Below are 18,382 nucleotides of genomic sequence, written 5' to 3' on the forward strand. Positions count from 1 at the left end.
AACAATAGTAGTGTTTCTGAAGCAAACACAGCAGTTTTACTAGTGCAGGGCAACACTGCATTATATTTTCATTACTTTAAAACACTTATTTTTTGACATTACTGTTCCTTTAAGCAATCTGGTAACTAGGGCCCAAATTGTCCTAGCAACCATGCATTGATTTGAATAAGAGACTGGAATATAAATGGGAGAGACCTGAATAGAAAGATAAGTAATAAAAAAGTAACAATAACAACACATTTGTAGCCTTACAGAGCATTTGTTTTTTAGAATCAGTGACGCCCAATTGAAAGCTGCAAAGAGTCAAAAGAAAAAGGCAAATAACTATAAAAAAAATAAATAATGAAAACCAATTGAAAAGTTGGCCGTTCTATAACATAATAAAAGTGACCTTAAAGGTGAACAATTTAAATGCGCGGGTTATTTATCTGTGTTCTGACAGACGCCATGAATAGTACCCCGTGTGCAGAATCGATACTGGATTAATCACAAAGAGCCGCTCAGACACAAGATTCTTCACTAGCGACCGAGTGCCCCTGTGCCTTAACCCGATCACAGAAAAAAAAGCAGGAGGACATACCGTGAAACTTTCAAACCGGAAGATGCAACAAACAGATTCCCCGCTATAGTGAGAGCCGGAAGGGGCGGGATATTAGCAATATAAAACAACGTTAGGCGACACGTAGTTTTAATCACGTGATATTAAAGCCCGGTAGTCTAAATAGTCACTAAATCCCGCTGTTAGTATTCCACAGACAACTGAGGATGCTATGAGTTGTAGGGTTATAGTATAAAGAAAATAGCGCGTTGAAAGCCTGTGGCTCAGTTGGAAAAGTAATAAACAGTACGCCGAGCAGCAGCGCTAAAATGCAGCGTAATGTTGTTTGTTGTTGCATTGGTAACAACGCATTGCTGCGCTCATTGGTCGTGACACTGCAAATGGGCGGAATATCCGGCGTGTTAGCTTTGTTTTGTTGTCTGGTTGGTTCTTGGAAGTCACGCTGACGCCTGTGATTGGTAGATCTCTCTGCAGTGGGTGTAAACGGTAGCGATTGTCTTCGCCCACTGTTGCCGGGCTGTCAGACAGTGATTCAGTGGATTTCGGTGACTGCAGCAATGGAAACTGCCGAGGGTCCACATCTGGTGCGGCTGTATGTGTATGACATGTCCCGCGGCCTGGCTCGCCGTCTTAGTCCTGTCATGCTCGGTAAGAATCACATAGCTGCGTTATGTATGGGGCGAGCTCCTCATCCTGCGGCTCTCTCTAGTAGCATGTCCTCATGACCGTGGCATGTGTAGTTCTGCCATTGAGTTTCAGTTGAGTGCATAGTTCTAGTGTATGATAATGAGCTGTGAGTGGTGTGGGCTTATGGGTAGGCGTAGGGATAACACATGACTAGCAGGCAATAGCTTGGAAATGGTAATATTGTGTGCTGGAATATGGAGAGGGTGTGCGATTGATAAAGCTAATGCAATATGGCTCAGCTCCATTTCTTATATATTAACAGACAAGGCAACAGTCACTATAAATGTAATATTCTCATGCCTTATTAGTAGTGAACAATTCACAGAGAATCAGGAGAAGGGTTTTTTTTAAAACGTATAAACTTTAATGGTCTATACTCTATATTAAAAGGTTTTTTCAGCATACAGAACAGTGGATAATACGCTTAACGCGTTTCGTGGCGTCTCGCCACTGCTTCAGAAGTGATCACATGATCCCACTACACACCTTAATTTAAATACCTATCTGTCCCACCCAGAAACATATGAACCATTACACAACACCACTGGTTCCATCCTTTGTTACATTCTGAAAGGCATTCACTCAAGCAATTTATCCTAGTAACATAATCACAAAATAATTCAGAAGATACATAGTTCCAAAACATTATAACATCATAAACAGTAAATCCTCGAAGTAATCATATTAAATGTACAAATTCATAAGTTAGCACAATACTTAATTAATCACTTAGCCCTCATCAATCCATAGATTCGAATGGGAACATGATAGTTCCCATTCTCTATTCATTCCTCCTTCAGACTCCAAAGTTTTTAATCGATACATCTATGGATTGATGAGGGCTAAGTGATTAATTAAGTACTGTGCTAACTTGTGAATTTGTACATTTATTATGATTACTTGGAGGATTTACTGTGTATGATGTTAATGTTTTGGAACTATGTATTTTCTGAATTATTTTGTGATTTTGTTACTAGGATAAATTGCTTGAATGCATGCCTTTCAGAATGTAACAAAGGATCAAACCAGTGGTGTTGTGTAATGGTTAATATTTTTCTGGGTGGGACAGATAGGTATTTAAACTTAAGGTGTGTAGTGGGATCATGTGATTACTTCTGAAAAAGTGACGAGACTTTGCGAAACGCGTAAAGCGTATGATCTGTATGCTGAAAAAACCTTTTAATATGGACCATTAAAGTTTATACGTTTTTAAAAAACCCTTCTCCTGATTCTCCGTGAATTGTTCACTACTGTCTGGATATTCACCGAAGGGGGACGAAGGGACATGCAGCACGGAGAAGCAGTGTTTGGAGAGGTAGTATGCTCCTGTATTTGGATTTGCATAAACTCTCATGTCTTATTACAATTGTAATTTAGCGATAAATGCTCAATGAAAGTAGCGTATATGCTCTCCCTTTTTCTCCGATGACCTGGGTGTCCACAGACCCTAGGTCCCATGCTTCTGGGTTCGCAACGCTTTAAACAGGTTGTAATTCAAAGGCAAAAGCACTCACCAAATCAGACAAGCGGCCCGGGTGTGTCACCCCATACCAGTAGCTAAGGTGAGCTGTACTTGAAGATAAGAAATTGGTAAGCTCTCCGAAGTCCACTCGTATAAAATCAAAGGTTTTATTTCAGCAGGTTAAAAACATACAAAATCCTGACATGTTTCGTATCCACGATTCGTATGGTGGGTACGAAACACTTCAGGATTTTGTATGATTATGGACAAGGTAAGGCACTGTGTGCGGGTGAGCTCCGCCATCAACGCTTCTCAAATACATTCTGACTTCTAGGAACCAATCTTCCAGGCAGACTTTTCAATTAAAAAAGTATTTATTTACTGAAGAGCACTAGGACTTTGAAAAATATAACTTTAGATAAATAAGGACCAAAAATGTTTTTTACCTTGAAAGGTAAAAGGTGGTTTAGCAATTTTATCATCCACAAGGGTACAGAATAATGACTTATTAAGAACTACAATTGGTTATTCAGCTATTTGCCCCCCTCCATGTTCAGTTGTGGGTTTAAACACATTTGGACACAGAACATGTGAAAATGGAGAACACTATGACAGATGCTAATCACAAGTAATGCTCTGGTTAATTGCAAGCAATATCTGTAAATGATCACAGGGAAAATCAGTAGAGATTGATCTCATCTGTGGGCATCACTACTAATGGGTTGCACCATTGTAAATATACAGGTATGGGAATCTATTATCCAGAAAGCTCCAAAATACAGGTATGTCATTTTCCACAGAGTTCTATTTAAGCAAACAATCCAGAACAAACTGCACAATGTAGTTGAGGGAGCATGGCTCAGCAGTTTTTTTAACAATGGAAAAGGCAAGTAAGTATTGTTAGGCTTTTCTATTGTAAACTGAGAGACACAAACATGTCTGAATCATTACTTTCACTTTACTTGATTCAACCAACAAAATATATTGAGATACCCACCAATTCCAATGGGAGAGATTCTTTTAGTGTAAGGCCGGGAAAGAATAGGTGGTTAATGAAAAAGCAATATTTAGATTACAGACACTACAGGGCACTATCATCTATATGAGTTCTGTATAAATATGTGATGTGACTGCTTGGGCTATTTGTACTGTTTAATTATGTAGGTTTGGGCAGAATGATAGCACAGTGGTTAGCATTGCTGCCTTACACCACCAGGATCCTATCATAAATGTGTGTGTTCTTCCCGCTCTTGCCTGGATTTCCTCCTCCTACTTTTGGCAAGATATGTTAGAAAGTATATCAGTTTCATAGAGGCCAAATATGTTGTTCTAATTACTTGCAACTTGGTCTAAGAAAGCCGTGCATCATTATTCAACCTTTAGTGAGGGGATTGCTACATATCTGTAGGGATGTCGCGGACTGTTCGCCGGCGAACTTGTTCGCGCGAACATCGACCGTTCGCGTCCGCCGAATGTTCGCGAACGTAACGCAACGTTCGCCAATTTGGGTTCGCCTTAGCTGGCGCTTTTTTTTGCCATTTCTCCCCCAGACCAGCAGATACATGGCAGCCAATCAGGAAGCTCTCCCTCCTGGACCACCCCCACACCCCCTGGACCACTCCCCTTCCATATATAAACTGAAGCCCTGCAGCGTTTTTTCATTCTGCCTGTGTGTGCTTGGAAGAGCTAGTGTAGGGAGAGAGCTGTTAGTGATTTCACTGATTTGAGGGACAGTTGATAGTAACTTTGCTGGCTAGTAATCTACTTGATACTGCTCTGTATTGTAGGGACAGAACTCTGCAGGGATTTGAGGGACATTTTAGGTTAGGTAGCTTTGCTGCTGGCTAGTAATCTACCTTCTACTGCAGTGCTCTGTATGTAACTGCTGTGGGCAGCTGTCTGTCCTGCTGCTGATCTCTCATCTGCATCTGTTCTTCAAACCACTGCCACTTAGCTGTGTGAGCTTTTTCACATTCTGTCTAAATATCAATAATAATACCGTCTCCAGAAACACCACCTGAGTGACGTAGTGTGATTTCTGCCCTTTACAGCACAAAACGCAGCGCTGTGTCAACAATGGATTTTTTAGAAACATATTTGCCCTTGATCCCCCTCTGGCATGCCACTGTCCAGGTCGTTGCACCCTTTAAACAACTTTAAAATCATTTTTCTGGCCAGAAATGTCTTTTCTAGCTTTTAAAATTCGCCTTCCCATTGAAGTCTATGGGGTTCGCAACGTTCGCGAACCGTTCGCATTTTTGTCCGGACGTTCGCGAACATTTTTTCCGACGTTCGCTACATCCCTACATATCTGCTGTCTCTGCTTATTTACTAATAAAGTAAACATTCATTTGTTTCTCTACACAGGAAAACAGTTGGAAGGAATCTGGTAAGCAGATACAACATTTAAATATTGATTTCTCATTTTGTTATGCTGAGTTTTGATGGGGATGGGGGAGGAGCGTTTACCTATGATTTGCAACTGCTCATAAGATTTTGTTCATTCTCCCACACAGGCACACTTCCATCATTGTATTCGATGAAGAATTCTTTTATGGCCGTGAAGGTATCACCAGCTGTTTGCCAGTAAGAGTTTGCAACATAACGTTATATCTGTTAATGTGCTGAGCAGCATATGTTTTACCTTTAAGCATACAGAAATTTGTATCAAGGGGGGTGCCCTCTGCCAAGGTATCGTTCCTGCAATGAATATGCAGTATCTATTGCACTATAGCACAGCCAGTACACAGTATCAGCTGGCTCCATGAGTGTGTTTGCTTGTCACCCATCATGTTCTGTCAATGTACTTGTCTGAAAATCTTAAATTACAAAACACTGCGTCCCACTGCTTCCTCATTCACCCTACACTGCTTTCTTTGTTTGTTACTGCTTCTTAGCTATACCTTATCACAGTTTTCCACCAATCCATAGGTCTTTCCCTTATTCTGTGATTTTACCCCATACACCTGGAGTGCCCATACTGTACTAATGTGAGGTCTACTTTTAGTGAGGTTGTCCCATTATGATCTACATTAATAAAAGCATTGTTAGCATTCTGCTTCATGGAAAATATTACTTAAATACTGATTCATGGGAAAATGTTTATTGCTATATTTAACAAAAAACTATTTCTTATGTAACTATTTCTTATGTAATCTACTGATCACCAGCTAAAGGTCTACTGGTAGATCCTGATCTACCTTTTGGGCACCCCTGCCATACACCATCTCCTTCATTCCTTCATGCCCCTTATTCCTTCTATTTCCTCATCCGTCTTATTCAGTTTTTGCTGTGGCATCCCTGCTTCCAGCTCCTGCATATTTCACTCTGATCTCATTAATAATTATTCATACTTATCATGCCAGTTTTTTGCCATTGATTTACCTTCACTCTTTCAGTATTTATTTTCCCCTTGACATTGCAATATCTATAACTTTTATGTACTACCCCTAGTCATGTGCATTGCGTCCCTGTCTCCTGTAAGATGTCACCATGTGCATGTTGAAGAGCATGCTACATTTTTCCCTCACTGCTTTAGTTATTTGCCTGAAGAGCACACACTTAGCCTAATTACTTTGGCTTCAGCCTATTACACACTGTTACTAAACACCCTTCTCTAGTTGTCAGTTAATCCCAAAATATTGTCAGAAAACTCCATTTTCAGATGTCCTACTTTGAGCAATTTCCATTAAGAATATAGACTCCCCAGAATGGCTGTGGAAACAAAACACTACATGTGATACAGTGGTGTGAAAAACTATTTGCCCCCTTCCTGATTTCTTATTCTTTTGCATGTTTGTCACACAAAATGTTTCTGATCATCAAACACATTTAACTATTAGTCAAAGATAACACAAGTAAACACAAAATGCAGTTTTTAAATGAGGGTTTTTATTATTTAGGGAGAAAAGAAATCCAAACCTGTGTGAAAAAGTAATTGCCCCCTGAACCTAATAACTGGTTGGGCCACCCTTAGCAGCAATAACTGCAATCAAGCGTTTGCGATAACTTGCAACGAGTCTTTTACAGCGCTCTGGAGGAATTTTGGCCCACTCATCTTTGCAGAATTGTTGTAATTCAGCTTTATTTGAGGGGTTTCTAGCATGAACCGCCTTTTTAAGGTCATGCCACAACATCTCAATAGGATTTAGGTCAGGACTTTGACTAGGCCACTCCAAAGTCTTCATTTTGTTTTTCTTCAGCCATTCAGAGGTGGATTTGCTGGTGTGTTTTGGGTCATTGTCCTGCTGCAACACCCAAGATCGCTTCAGCTTGAGTTGACGAACAGATGGCCGGACATTCTCCTTCAGGATTTTTTGGTAGACAGTAGAATTCATGGTTCCATCTATCACAGCAAGTCTTCCAGGTCCTGAAGCAGCAAAACAACCCCAGACCATCACACCACCACCACCATATTTTACTGTTGGTATGATGTTCTTTTTCTGAAATGCTGTGTTACTTTTACGCCAGATGTAACGGGACGCGCACCTTCCAAAAAGTTCAACTTTTGTCTCGTCGGTCCACAAGGTATTTTCCCAAAAGTCTTGGCAATCATTGAGATGTTTTTAGCAAAATTGAGACGAGCCTTAATGTTCTTTTTGCTTAAAAGTGGTTTGCGCCTTGGAAATCTGCCATGCAGGCCGTTTTTGCCCAGTCTCTTTCTTATGGTGGAGTCGTGAACACTGACCTTAATTGAGGCAAGTGAGGCCTGCAGTTCTTTAGATGTTGTCCTGGGGTCTTTTGTGGCCTCTCGGATGAGTTGTCTCTGCGCTCTTGGGGTAATTTTGGTCGGCCGGCCACTCCTGGGACGGTTCACCACTGTTCCATGTTTTTGCCATTTGTGGATAATGGCTCTCACTGTGGTTCGCTGGAGTCCCAAAGCTTTAGAAATGGCTTTATAACCTTTGAAATTGAACTCAGGTGTGATAAACCACAGTTAAGTTAATTTTTAACAAGGGGGGCAATCACTTTTTCACACAGGCCCATGTAGATTTGGAGTTTTTTTTTCTCCCTTAATAACGTAAACCTTCATTTAAAAACTGCATTTTGTGTTCAATTATGTTATCTTTGACTAATAGTTAACGGTTTTTGATGAGCAGAAACATTTAAGTGTGACAAACATGCAAAAGAATAAGAAATCAGGAAGGGGGCAAAAAGTTTTTCACACCACTGTATATCAAATGCTGTACATGTACAAACATACATAAATCTTAAGTATCATAATCATTACTGGCTCAATAAATTGGGTAATGAAAATTCCCTTAAAGCTGAGTAGAAAAGGTGCACAGTACTGCCCGGTTGTTCCCATCAGCTGGTTCATCATGGTTCCCCAAAGCCGGCAGTACCTCACAAGATTTGGTAAGGCAATATGTGACTATGAAGATTTTCATTCATCCAGGTCATGATATATCTAGTATAGGTAAATCTAAAAACAACTGGACTTGGTGAGTAATCAATGAAGACGTTTCACTACTCATCCGAGCAGCTTCTTCAGTTCAACTGAGTGGTGTGGGAAGTTCTCATCATACAAACTCTTCCACTAATCCAATCACAATGGCACATTGCTCACAAGTAACACCTGTTTCTAGGAGTTGCATGACACATTGGATAATCCTATCACAGTAACTACACAGAATCAACACCTCTGTGAATTTCTTCAGATGTCACCTCTTTGAAGAGTTAAACTCCCCATAGACGCAACGATTCTTCTTGCCGAACGACCGATTTTAGTTTAACTGAAGAAGCTGCTCAGATGAGTAGTGAAACGTCTTCATTGATTACTCAGCAAGTCAAGTTGTTTTTAGATTTACCTATACTAGGTAATGCAATATAGCGGTTTTTGTATGTGGCAGTTTTGAGTGTCATGTTGTTTTATCTGGTATGCCTGGGCCTGATAATCCAGTTTGAAACGTTTTCTTATAAGTACATCAGTTGACACTCATGTGGCAGGAATCCGCACTCCTTTGAAGCCAATGTCAGAAAACAGACTACACCACACCATTAAAAGTTGATATCTCCAGTATCCTGAGCCTATTGAAGAGTTATTGTCAGTTTTAGCTCTTGAGCAGTGATAAGGATGCCCCTGATAAAGATGGCAGCGTGATATCTTTTTTTGTCTATTGACTATAGTGCCTTCACTTTTCACTCTTAATTTTCTGATATATAGTAACAAGCCCGGACTGTGGGTTCTGGCAAATGACATAAGATGCCATAGAAAGTCACTATTTAGTGGGTTGGTGGGGAGCTGATTGGGCCTATTTTGAATCCCAGTCCAGACCTGTATAGTAATTTAATTATGATCCCATTGACCTCTCTTGCTTCACTCCTTCATGCAGTGGTCTAATTAGATGTTAATCTGGCTCACAGCAAAATCATTGAAATCTGTTTTATACATGCATGCTGAGACAGACCCTGTTATACAGCTACCTGCCCCGCTGTCCAGACTTTTGTCTTTTTTTATTAGACCCCTTACTTTTTTGGCTCATTATCCATCAGTCCCTGAGGGTTACATCCTGTTTCATCTGCATGACATTATCAAGCACTGTGCCATTAGCCAGTGATGTGCCAGAATTTAAACATTTTAGCCAATCTGCTCCTGCAAGGCAAATACATGGTACAAAGTCATAGCATACTTACCCACAGTTCTCTAGAGCAGTGCTGTCCAACTTCTGTGTTACCAAGGGCGGGAATTTTTCTGGCCCATGTGGTGGAGGGCTGATAATGGAAGCCAGTGTTCCCTTTTTTAACCACACCCGTTTTAAACCACACCCACGTTTCCATAAGAAATTTTAAGACCATTTCATATGTGAAAATGCAAGTCATATTAAAACATTCCCTTGAATCCAAATGCCTCCTCCTCCCCTGTGGATAACATAGTGCCCCCCCATCGCACGATTAAACACCTTAGGGGACAATTTCCAAATGCTGACAAACCCCCAGAACAAACCTGAAAGCATACTTTCATGTGGGGGCCACACAAGGGGGTAGTAGCAGGCCGGATGTGGTGTGTGTCACCAGTTGGACATCACTGCTCTCGATGAACACTTATATTACTTGTAATATTCGTGAAGAAAAATCTGGATTTATACTGAGTTTAACAGCATGTTTCTGAACACTATATACTTTACTTCAGTAAAACTTATATAAAAGTAGAAACCGTATTTTGATTACATAGGTGGCAATGCATGCAGTTTTCACTGCTTATGATAATTCTATTTACTTTCAGGGACGAACAATGTTAGGTGAACCCGACTCTGTGATGGAGCTTGGCATTACTGAAGTAACAGAAGAGATTTTCCTGGAATATCTATCCTCCCTGAGGGAGTCTGGGTTCAGGTGAGCATCAACTGGCAGAATATTTAGGGGTTAAGTTTACTTATTCGCCTATTTCTGTTCATTACCTGTTATGCTCTTTCTTTCCACAGTGGGGAGTCATACCACCTGTTTGATCACAACTGCAATACTTTCAGCAATGAAGTGGCTCAGTTCTTGACTGGAAAAAAAATTCCTTCATATATAACAGAGCTGCCATCTGAGGTTTTGTCCACGTAAGTGTATTCTCTTTTTTGTAGAACAACAAAGGAAAATTGGAAACAACAAAGGAAAAATGCAGGATATTATCTTACCTATTTCATTCTGCATCTGTTCACCCATAGAATCCTTGATACAGTGAAACTTATTCATGGTTCTGGTTATTGATGCAACAGCAGCACTGCCACTGAATAACACAGTTTGTTGTTTTTATGCCAACTCAGCACAAGTGTTTTTCTTTAGAATTGAATTCTCTTCTAAATAGCATAGATGGCAATCAGGTTCAAACTGAGATTAAAAATAAGCCCTGGTATTTTAAATACATAGAGGCCCAAACAGCCCCAATATAGAGTAGGGATGCACCGAATCCAGGATTCGGCCTTTTTCAGCCGGATTCAGATTCGGCCGAATACTCGTGCCTCGCCAATCCGAATCCTAATTTGCATATGTAAATTAGGGTCAGGTAGGGAAATCACGTCACAAAAGAAGAATTTTTTCCACTTTTTCCTTTCCTGCCCCTAATTTGCCTATGCGGCCGAATCTTTCACCAAGGATTCATAACAAATAAAAAAAAAAAAACAAATACAAAAAGTATTGTAGAGTGATACCTATATTGGCTAACAATAAAAAAAATACATTGCAAGCTTTCGGAGCACCAAGGCCCCTTCGTCAGGCAAAATAAAAATGAAAGATAGAAAGGCACAGCATATATTCTGTTAGATCAGTGAAAGGTATTCATGGGCAATAAATTAGGAAGTTACAGATAGATGGAGATCAAATGTAGAGATAATACAATGAAAAAGGGTGGGTTGTAAATATTCCAGGAGTCTGGATTCAGTCAGGTCACATAGTGTGACATGAAACCTGACCCTAAATTAAGGCCCTGTCTTAATGTGTTAAATATCTTCATACATTTGAATTGATAAATCTTCCTTTCCCAATCAGATCCCTTTTAGAATTAAGACCTGCATGTCTTAAAGACTGTGATTTTGACTGCAGAAATGTTGCCCCACTGGTGTATCACATGATTTGGTGTTGATTTTATGTCTGTGATGGTTCATCCTTGTGCGCAATTTGGTATGTGTATGCCTCCTGTAGAGCACCTAGTACATGTAACTTCTACAATACCTTTTGTATGTTTGTTTTTATATTTGTTTTTTTTGCTACTGGCTAACACGGTACCACAGTTTTTGTTTTGTGCTTACCAAGGATTCAGGGATTCGGCCGAATTCCAAATAGTGGATTCGGTGAATCCCTATTAAAGAGTGATGGTAAGTTACAGCAGTCTCTCTGGTCTCTCTATCAGAAGCTACAGATTGCCTGTCCAGAGCTGATGACAATTATTTCCATGTGAGCACCCCTAAATAATTGTTTGTTAAAAAGGAGTACAGTACACTAACATACTGTATGTATGCAATTTGTGTCTTTTGAATAAGCCTTCCTACAGTTAATAAGATACCTTTATTCACAGTACACTGCTTTTCCTTACCACCCATTCGTCTATGTATGAGTTGCTTGAATCATTTTAAAGTAAACCTAAAACACTGGGGTTGGCAAGTTGTTAGCCTAGTCACTTTCCTTCTTCCCATGGCTGGCACTCTTCTTCAGAAATACAACAATTCGGGTTCCTATACTATCATTCTCAAAGTTGTCCCCTGCATGCACCACTTTTTGGAAGGCACATGCGCAGTATAGAAACTTGGAAATAGTTCTGTTTATCCCTGACAATGGATCTCTGAAAGACCAGGAAAAGATGATAGCTTTGCATTCAGCAAGCAATACCCCAGGCGAGTGCTTTATTTGAAGAAGTAGAGTTTGTAAGCAGCTGGAATTGTGGGGTTGGTGTCTAACAACTCGTCACTGCCCAGTGATTTTTACCTTTCCTTCATATTTAAATTTTATAAATAGATCATTAAATCAGGGCATGCAGGAAAGTTTCGTTCTAAAACTTGTGCAGGGCTGCTAATAATAGTTATGTGAGGTGTGGAGTGTGACTTTTACTTTCCCCGTACAACAATATATAAATGCTGATTTTATTCTCTTTTTTTTAATGCTAATATCTTCTTTCCTTCCAGACCCTTGGGGCAAGCTCTTCGGCCTTTACTGGATTCTGTTCAAATCCAGCCTTCTGGTGGAAACATCTTTAACAGGCAGAGTGGACCAAGTTAATAACTGCAGCGCCATGTTCCAGTGGGGGCAGTGCCCTCGCTTTTTAACTTAACAGCATTTTCTAGCATTTGTTTGACCACAAGTGTTTCTTTTGTTCCATTTCCTAGAAATCAGGACATAGAGCCATATAGGCAACTCTTTATATTACTTATATCCCATCAATTTAAATCACCAGTTTGATGGTGTAATGTAACATTCTAATTAATATATAGAAATCCAAATTATTTAAAAATGATAACCCATCTTACGAGGGTATTATTTGAATAAACATTGGTTAAATACAGTTTACTTGTAATTATACACAGCATTGCATTCTGTCCATTATATCAAAAACAGAGAAGGCCCAGCTATTGTTGAAATTAAGACAGTTGTCCAATTGGTGGCTGCAGGGAGTGTTTTTATTTTTTTTAGTAGGGCATACCCTTCTCCTGCATACATTTCAGCTTGCATGCTTTGTGGATACAGCACAAGGTTATGGGGTGGTCTAACCCTATGTATTGTTAGGGCACCATCTGCCACTGGGTCCCTGACTACTGTACCCCCAGGATGCCTATGCATTAGTGCCTGCTTTAAAGAAATTGTTCAAGGTAAAAATAAAAACTGGGTAAATAGATTGTATGTGCATAATAAAAAATGTTTCTAATATAGTTAGTTAGCCAAAAACGTATAAAGGCTGGAGTAAGCAGATGTCTAACAGAACAAAACACTACTTCCTGCTTTGAAACTCACTTGCTTTCCACTGATTGGTTACCAGACAGTAACCAATCAGTGACTTGAGGGGGGCCCATGGGTTATAACTGTTATTAGGCTAGACATCCGCTCACTCCAGACTTTATAGATTACATTTTTGGCTAACTAACTACATTTAAAAACATTTTTTATTTTGCACATACAATTACCCAGTTTTTATTTCTACACTGAACTGTTTCTTTAAGACAAGTGATAGCTGGAGGGTTACTGGATTCTTAAAGGGATACTGTCATGGGGAAATGAATCAGTTAATAGTGCTGCTCCAGTAGAATTCTGCACTGAAATCCATTTCTCAAAAGAGCAAACAGATTTTTTTATATTGAATTTTGAAATCTGACATGGGGATATACATATTGTCAATTTTCCAGCTGCCCCGAGTCATGTGACTTGTGCTCTGATAAACTTCAGTCACTCTTTACTGCTAATTGGTGTGATATCACCCCCTCCCTTTCCCCCCAGCAGCCAAACAAAAGAACAATGGGAAGGTAACCAGATAACAGCTCCCTAACACAAGATAACAGCTGCCTGGTAGATCTAAGAACAACACTGCCTATTCTGACAAATAAAAAAGTAAAAACCCATGTCCCACTGAGACTCCTTCAGTTACATTGAGAAGGAAAAACAGCAGCCTGCCAGAAAGCATTTCTCTCCTAAAGTGCAGGCACAAGTCACATGACCAGGGGCAGCTGGGAAATTGACAAAATGTCTAGCCCCATGTCAGATTTCAAAACTGAATATAAAAAAATCTGTTTGCTGTTTTGAGAAATGGATTTCAGTGCAGAAGTCTGCTGGAGTAGCACTTAACTTAACTGGTGCGTTTTGAAAAAAACATGTTTTCCGATGACAGAATCCCTTTAATTTGCTTCTAAGGGCAGTGGCTGATGGGAAGATATGTCGCCTGCAATTATTTATGCACGACTGCGAGTGACAAATCTCCCGAAAATGCATCTCCATAGGAAATAACTAAAATAGCCAGCAGTAAAATCAACATATCGCAAAGTCGCCCGAAGTTGCCATATGCTGGTTTTATCGCCAGTGATTCCCTGTCGGCCACTGCCCTAATACATCTGTTAGCCAGTGGTAGTGGGACAGCAATGTACTATGAAGCACATAGCTCATAAATAAGTCCTGCTGTGTCTTAACTCTCCAGATCTCTTCTTTAATTTGTACAGGGAACGTCTGAACTTTACCCCTTCAGAGACAAAACATAAGATATGTGACAACAACAACTCTTCAGAATGTTGTAGCACAGGTCCCTGGGGGTACTGTTTTTTTGCAGGTTAAAGTTTTACCCATTTTATCAGTCTTTCAAGGACACCTTGTTAATGTGTTTGTGGCAAGAAACAATTGTATAGCCTGACTCTCTTTGGCCAAAGGGCTATTAAAACTAAAGTCCACTGGCTCCAATATGAAATGCATTAAAAAAAAGTAGTTACATATATGTATGTAAAAGTAAGTGTTTGTTTATCTCTCTAAAATTTCTGCTTAACTGCCTTTACAAATGCATGGCAAGCTGGCCTGTGGACCAATGTGTGCACCATGGGAGTTTTGGCCATGCATAGTATGTTTAAATTGCACTGACCCATAACTTGCAAGGGAAGCAGGAGAGAGGAGCAACCCATGGCTCTTACTGGAGCCCAGCAACACTGGAAGCATTGGCAGACCACAAATTTGTCAGAATAGGCTGTCTGTAAGCCAGTGCCTTACAAAAGGGCTCCTACACGGAGCAATGGTCAGTACGCTTGCTCAAATGACTGAACTGCCAGTACTTACCACTTTGTAAATTAACAGTTTTACTTGAAAAAAAATCTTTAATAAAAACACTATATAAAAGTTACCAGTTCTGATGAACTCCTGATACCTCGGTGTGTGTAATTGTTAGTGTCAGTTTATTTTATCATTGAATTATTTAACGTGAGGCCCCTAACATTTTCAGTGTAGTTGATAAAGGGCTAGGTGCAAATGCAGAAGTAATAAGGGCCACAAAATAGCAACCCTTACAGCAGTATGTATAGATCACTTGTGCTTAGTACTACTAATGCCACAAGCTGTGCTCTACATATTGTGTTGGAAAAAGAATGCAGCGCTAGGAACAGAGTTTGATTCTAAGATCCCTGCATTTACTGCCTGCCAAAAGCATTTGTTATGTACAGGAATTCCAAATACCTAAGCCCCCCCCCCCCCAACCCTTCTGGCTTGTATTTTATTAACAATGTGCCACACAGTGTTGAAAAAGTGTGCAATTGGCAAAGTCCAAGGGGGCAAAAATATGTAATTTGTTCCAACTTTAGGGGGCAGATTTATCAAAGGTTCAAGTGAAGGTTCGAAATTAAAAACGTTGAATTTCCAAGTAATTTTTGGGTACTTCAACCATCAAATAGTCCAACTTTGATTCGAAGTTGAAAAAACTTTGAAATTCGAATATCGAAATTTATCATGTACTGTCTCTTTAAAACTTCGACCATTCGCCACCTAAAACCTGCCGAAGTGCTGTTTTAGCCTATGGGGGACCTCCTAGAACTTGTATGGAGGCAATTGGGGGAGTTTGGGAGATCGAAGCTCGAAGTTAAAAAAAACTTTGAATCGAAGCAGATCGAAAGCGCTATTCCTTCGATCGTACGATTCGAAGTATGCCCGAATACGGACCACTTCGACTCTCGACTTCTATTCAGTTGGTCTTTTTGAATTCGAAAGTTCGAAGTTTTTTTAACTTCAAACTTCGACCCTTGATTAATCCCTCATTGTTCAACCTTTACATTTATTAAGTTTACTCTGTAGGATTCGGTTGAACTTTTGCCCTATTGTTTTATGAAATGAAAATTTGTTTATGAGAATTGTTTTTTTATTTAACGAGTGAAACAAGGAGAATGAATATGTATATTACATATGCACTTATAGGATGTAGCTTTTATTTCCATATACTTTGGTTTGTCTGTCCTGTGTCCCTCCAGTTGCAACACTTCGTACCCCAAATCTGTCTTCATTGGAAAATATACCTCCTTTTTTTTGGCAACATTTATTTATTTTTATACAGGCATTGCTATTGTTGAAGAAACCATGGGGATTGTATGCATTCCACTGATTTGCTTGAACCATTGTGCCTGCTCTGGCATAATTTTTATGGCCTTTGCTTCTGCCCCAGTGCTATTTGTTGTGGTAGTGAGAGCTGCCTCCTACAATGTAAGTAGCTCTGGCAATCCCTGTCCCATCCAGATTCTTTCCTGATTTAATGCAGCCTGGGAACCCTTTTTGCTGTTGGTTATAAGCAGGTTAAAGATGGCTGTCCTTGCTCACCAACTCCCTTCTCTGTGGGAGGCTCTTCATTGCGGTAACAAAACTCAAAGCTGTAGAGCTGATTCTCCCAGAGACAGTAGGGAGTCGGCAGCCTTGGAAGGGCATAGGTAATGAAATATGTACCATTCATTATTATCCATCAGTTGCACTTTTGCTGGCAAAACCAATTCCGTGTCAGGTAGTACTGTATTTAACCCCTGCCTTGAGCAGACATTAGGGGCAGATATATTAAAGGGATCCTGTCATCGGAAAACATGTTTTTTTTCAAAACGCATCAGTTAATATTGCTACTCCAGCAGAATTCTGCACTGAAATCCATTTCTCAAAGAGCAAACAGATTTTTTTATATTCAATTTTGAAATCTGACATGGGGCTAGACATTTTGTCAATTTCCCAGCTGCCCCCAGTCATGTGACTTGTGCCTGCACTTTAGGAGAGAAATGCTTTCTGGCAGGCTGCTGTTTTTCCTTCTCAATGTAACTGAATGTGTCTCAGTGAGACATGGGTTTTTAATATTGAGTGCTGTTCTTAGATCTACCAGGCAGCTGTTATCTTGTGTTAGGGAGCTGTTATCTGGTTACCTTCCCATTGTTCTTTTGTTTGGCTGCTGGGGGGAAAAGGGAGGGGGGTGATATCACTCCAACTTGCAGTACAGCAGTAAAGAGTGATTGAAGTTTATCAGAGCACAAGTCACATGACTTGGGGAAGCTGGGAAATTGACAAAATGTCTAGCCCCATGTCAGATTTCAAAATTGAATATAAAAAATCTGTTTGCTCTTTTGAGAAATGGATTTCAGTGCAGAATTCTGCTGGAGCAGCACTTTTAACTGATTCATTTTGAAAAAATTTTTTTTTCCCATGACAGTATCCCCTTTAAGGTTAGAATGGTAAATTCTATTTTGAATTTTCAAGTTGGATTTTTGGTAAAAACTCACAAATTTGAGTTGGGAATGATCCAAACTCGAATTCGAGATTTATCATACCTCGACCCTGGGAACAACTCAGATTCAATAGTACGCCACCTAAAACCTGCCGAGTTCATGTAGAAGTCAACGGCAGAGGTCCACTGACCCATTTGAAGATGTTGATAGCCTTCCTGACATTCAAGTTTTTTTTTCAGATAAAAAACTCGATTCAAGTTACGTCGAATTCAAATCGAGTTTTCGGGTCAGTAAAATGAGTTTGAATTTTAGACATTCTTATATGAGATATTTTCGAATTCATTTGAGGTAAAAAAAAAACTATCACTTGACCTTTGATAAATATGCCTCTAGATACAGAGCTCCTGAGGTGCATCATGCCCATAGGTGTTTTTCTTCACAAAGATTTGCACATCAAATGCTGCACAATAGAGGACAAGCTCTATTGTGGCCAGAAAATGGCAGTTTGTTTGTGTTTCTTGGAGTTTGAATCATAATAAATGTATGACAGCCTACAAATCCTTCAGTGATAATGTCAGGAAATATCACCCCTGCCACAGATTCCATTGCAGGTATTAAACATATTTCAGCTGTGTCAAAACTTTTCAGACAGTGCCAAAACTGTCCCTAGCCATTCTGCCCTCACTCTTTGTTTGTCCAACTAATGCCATGTAATCCCCATTATAATACACAAGCAGTATACCATCAGGTTAATCACATCTTCATAATGCATGGTCTCATATCTGTTTTATACATTCTTGGAAATGTATCCTTGCGGGCAACACACTGTACATTGGTCAATGACACTGGTCATTACAATAATGAGTATAAAAATCCAATACACATAAATATAAAGTATAGTTACACAAAAAATACCGTCGCCAGTCAAAGAGAGATGGGACCGAAAATGGGGTAGGCCCACCTTTTCTCGAAAAAAAAACGGCCTTCCTATATTTTTATGGTTTTTACCTATAAATAACATTGACATCAAGCAACATTTTTACTGACCAG

At 39.8% G+C, this 18,382-nt stretch overlaps 1 protein-coding gene across 1 annotated transcript; it reads left to right on the forward strand.

Moving 5' to 3' along the window:
* Window positions 1-1,080: 1,080 nt before the first annotated feature.
* Window positions 1,081-14,994, forward strand: desi1.L (desumoylating isopeptidase 1 L homeolog). The gene is given in 6 exon segments (NM_001092829.1): window positions 1,081-1,207; window positions 5,076-5,097; window positions 5,225-5,294; window positions 9,934-10,043; window positions 10,133-10,255; window positions 12,314-14,994. Coding segments are annotated over 6 exon segments (510 nt in total). The 5' UTR covers window positions 1,081-1,116; the 3' UTR covers window positions 12,408-14,994.
* Window positions 14,995-18,382: the final 3,388 nt, after the last annotated feature.

The sequence above is a fragment of the Xenopus laevis genome, chromosome 4L (genome assembly GCF_017654675.1).
Source record: "Xenopus laevis strain J_2021 chromosome 4L, Xenopus_laevis_v10.1, whole genome shotgun sequence".
NCBI lineage: Eukaryota > Metazoa > Chordata > Amphibia > Anura > Pipidae > Xenopus > Xenopus laevis.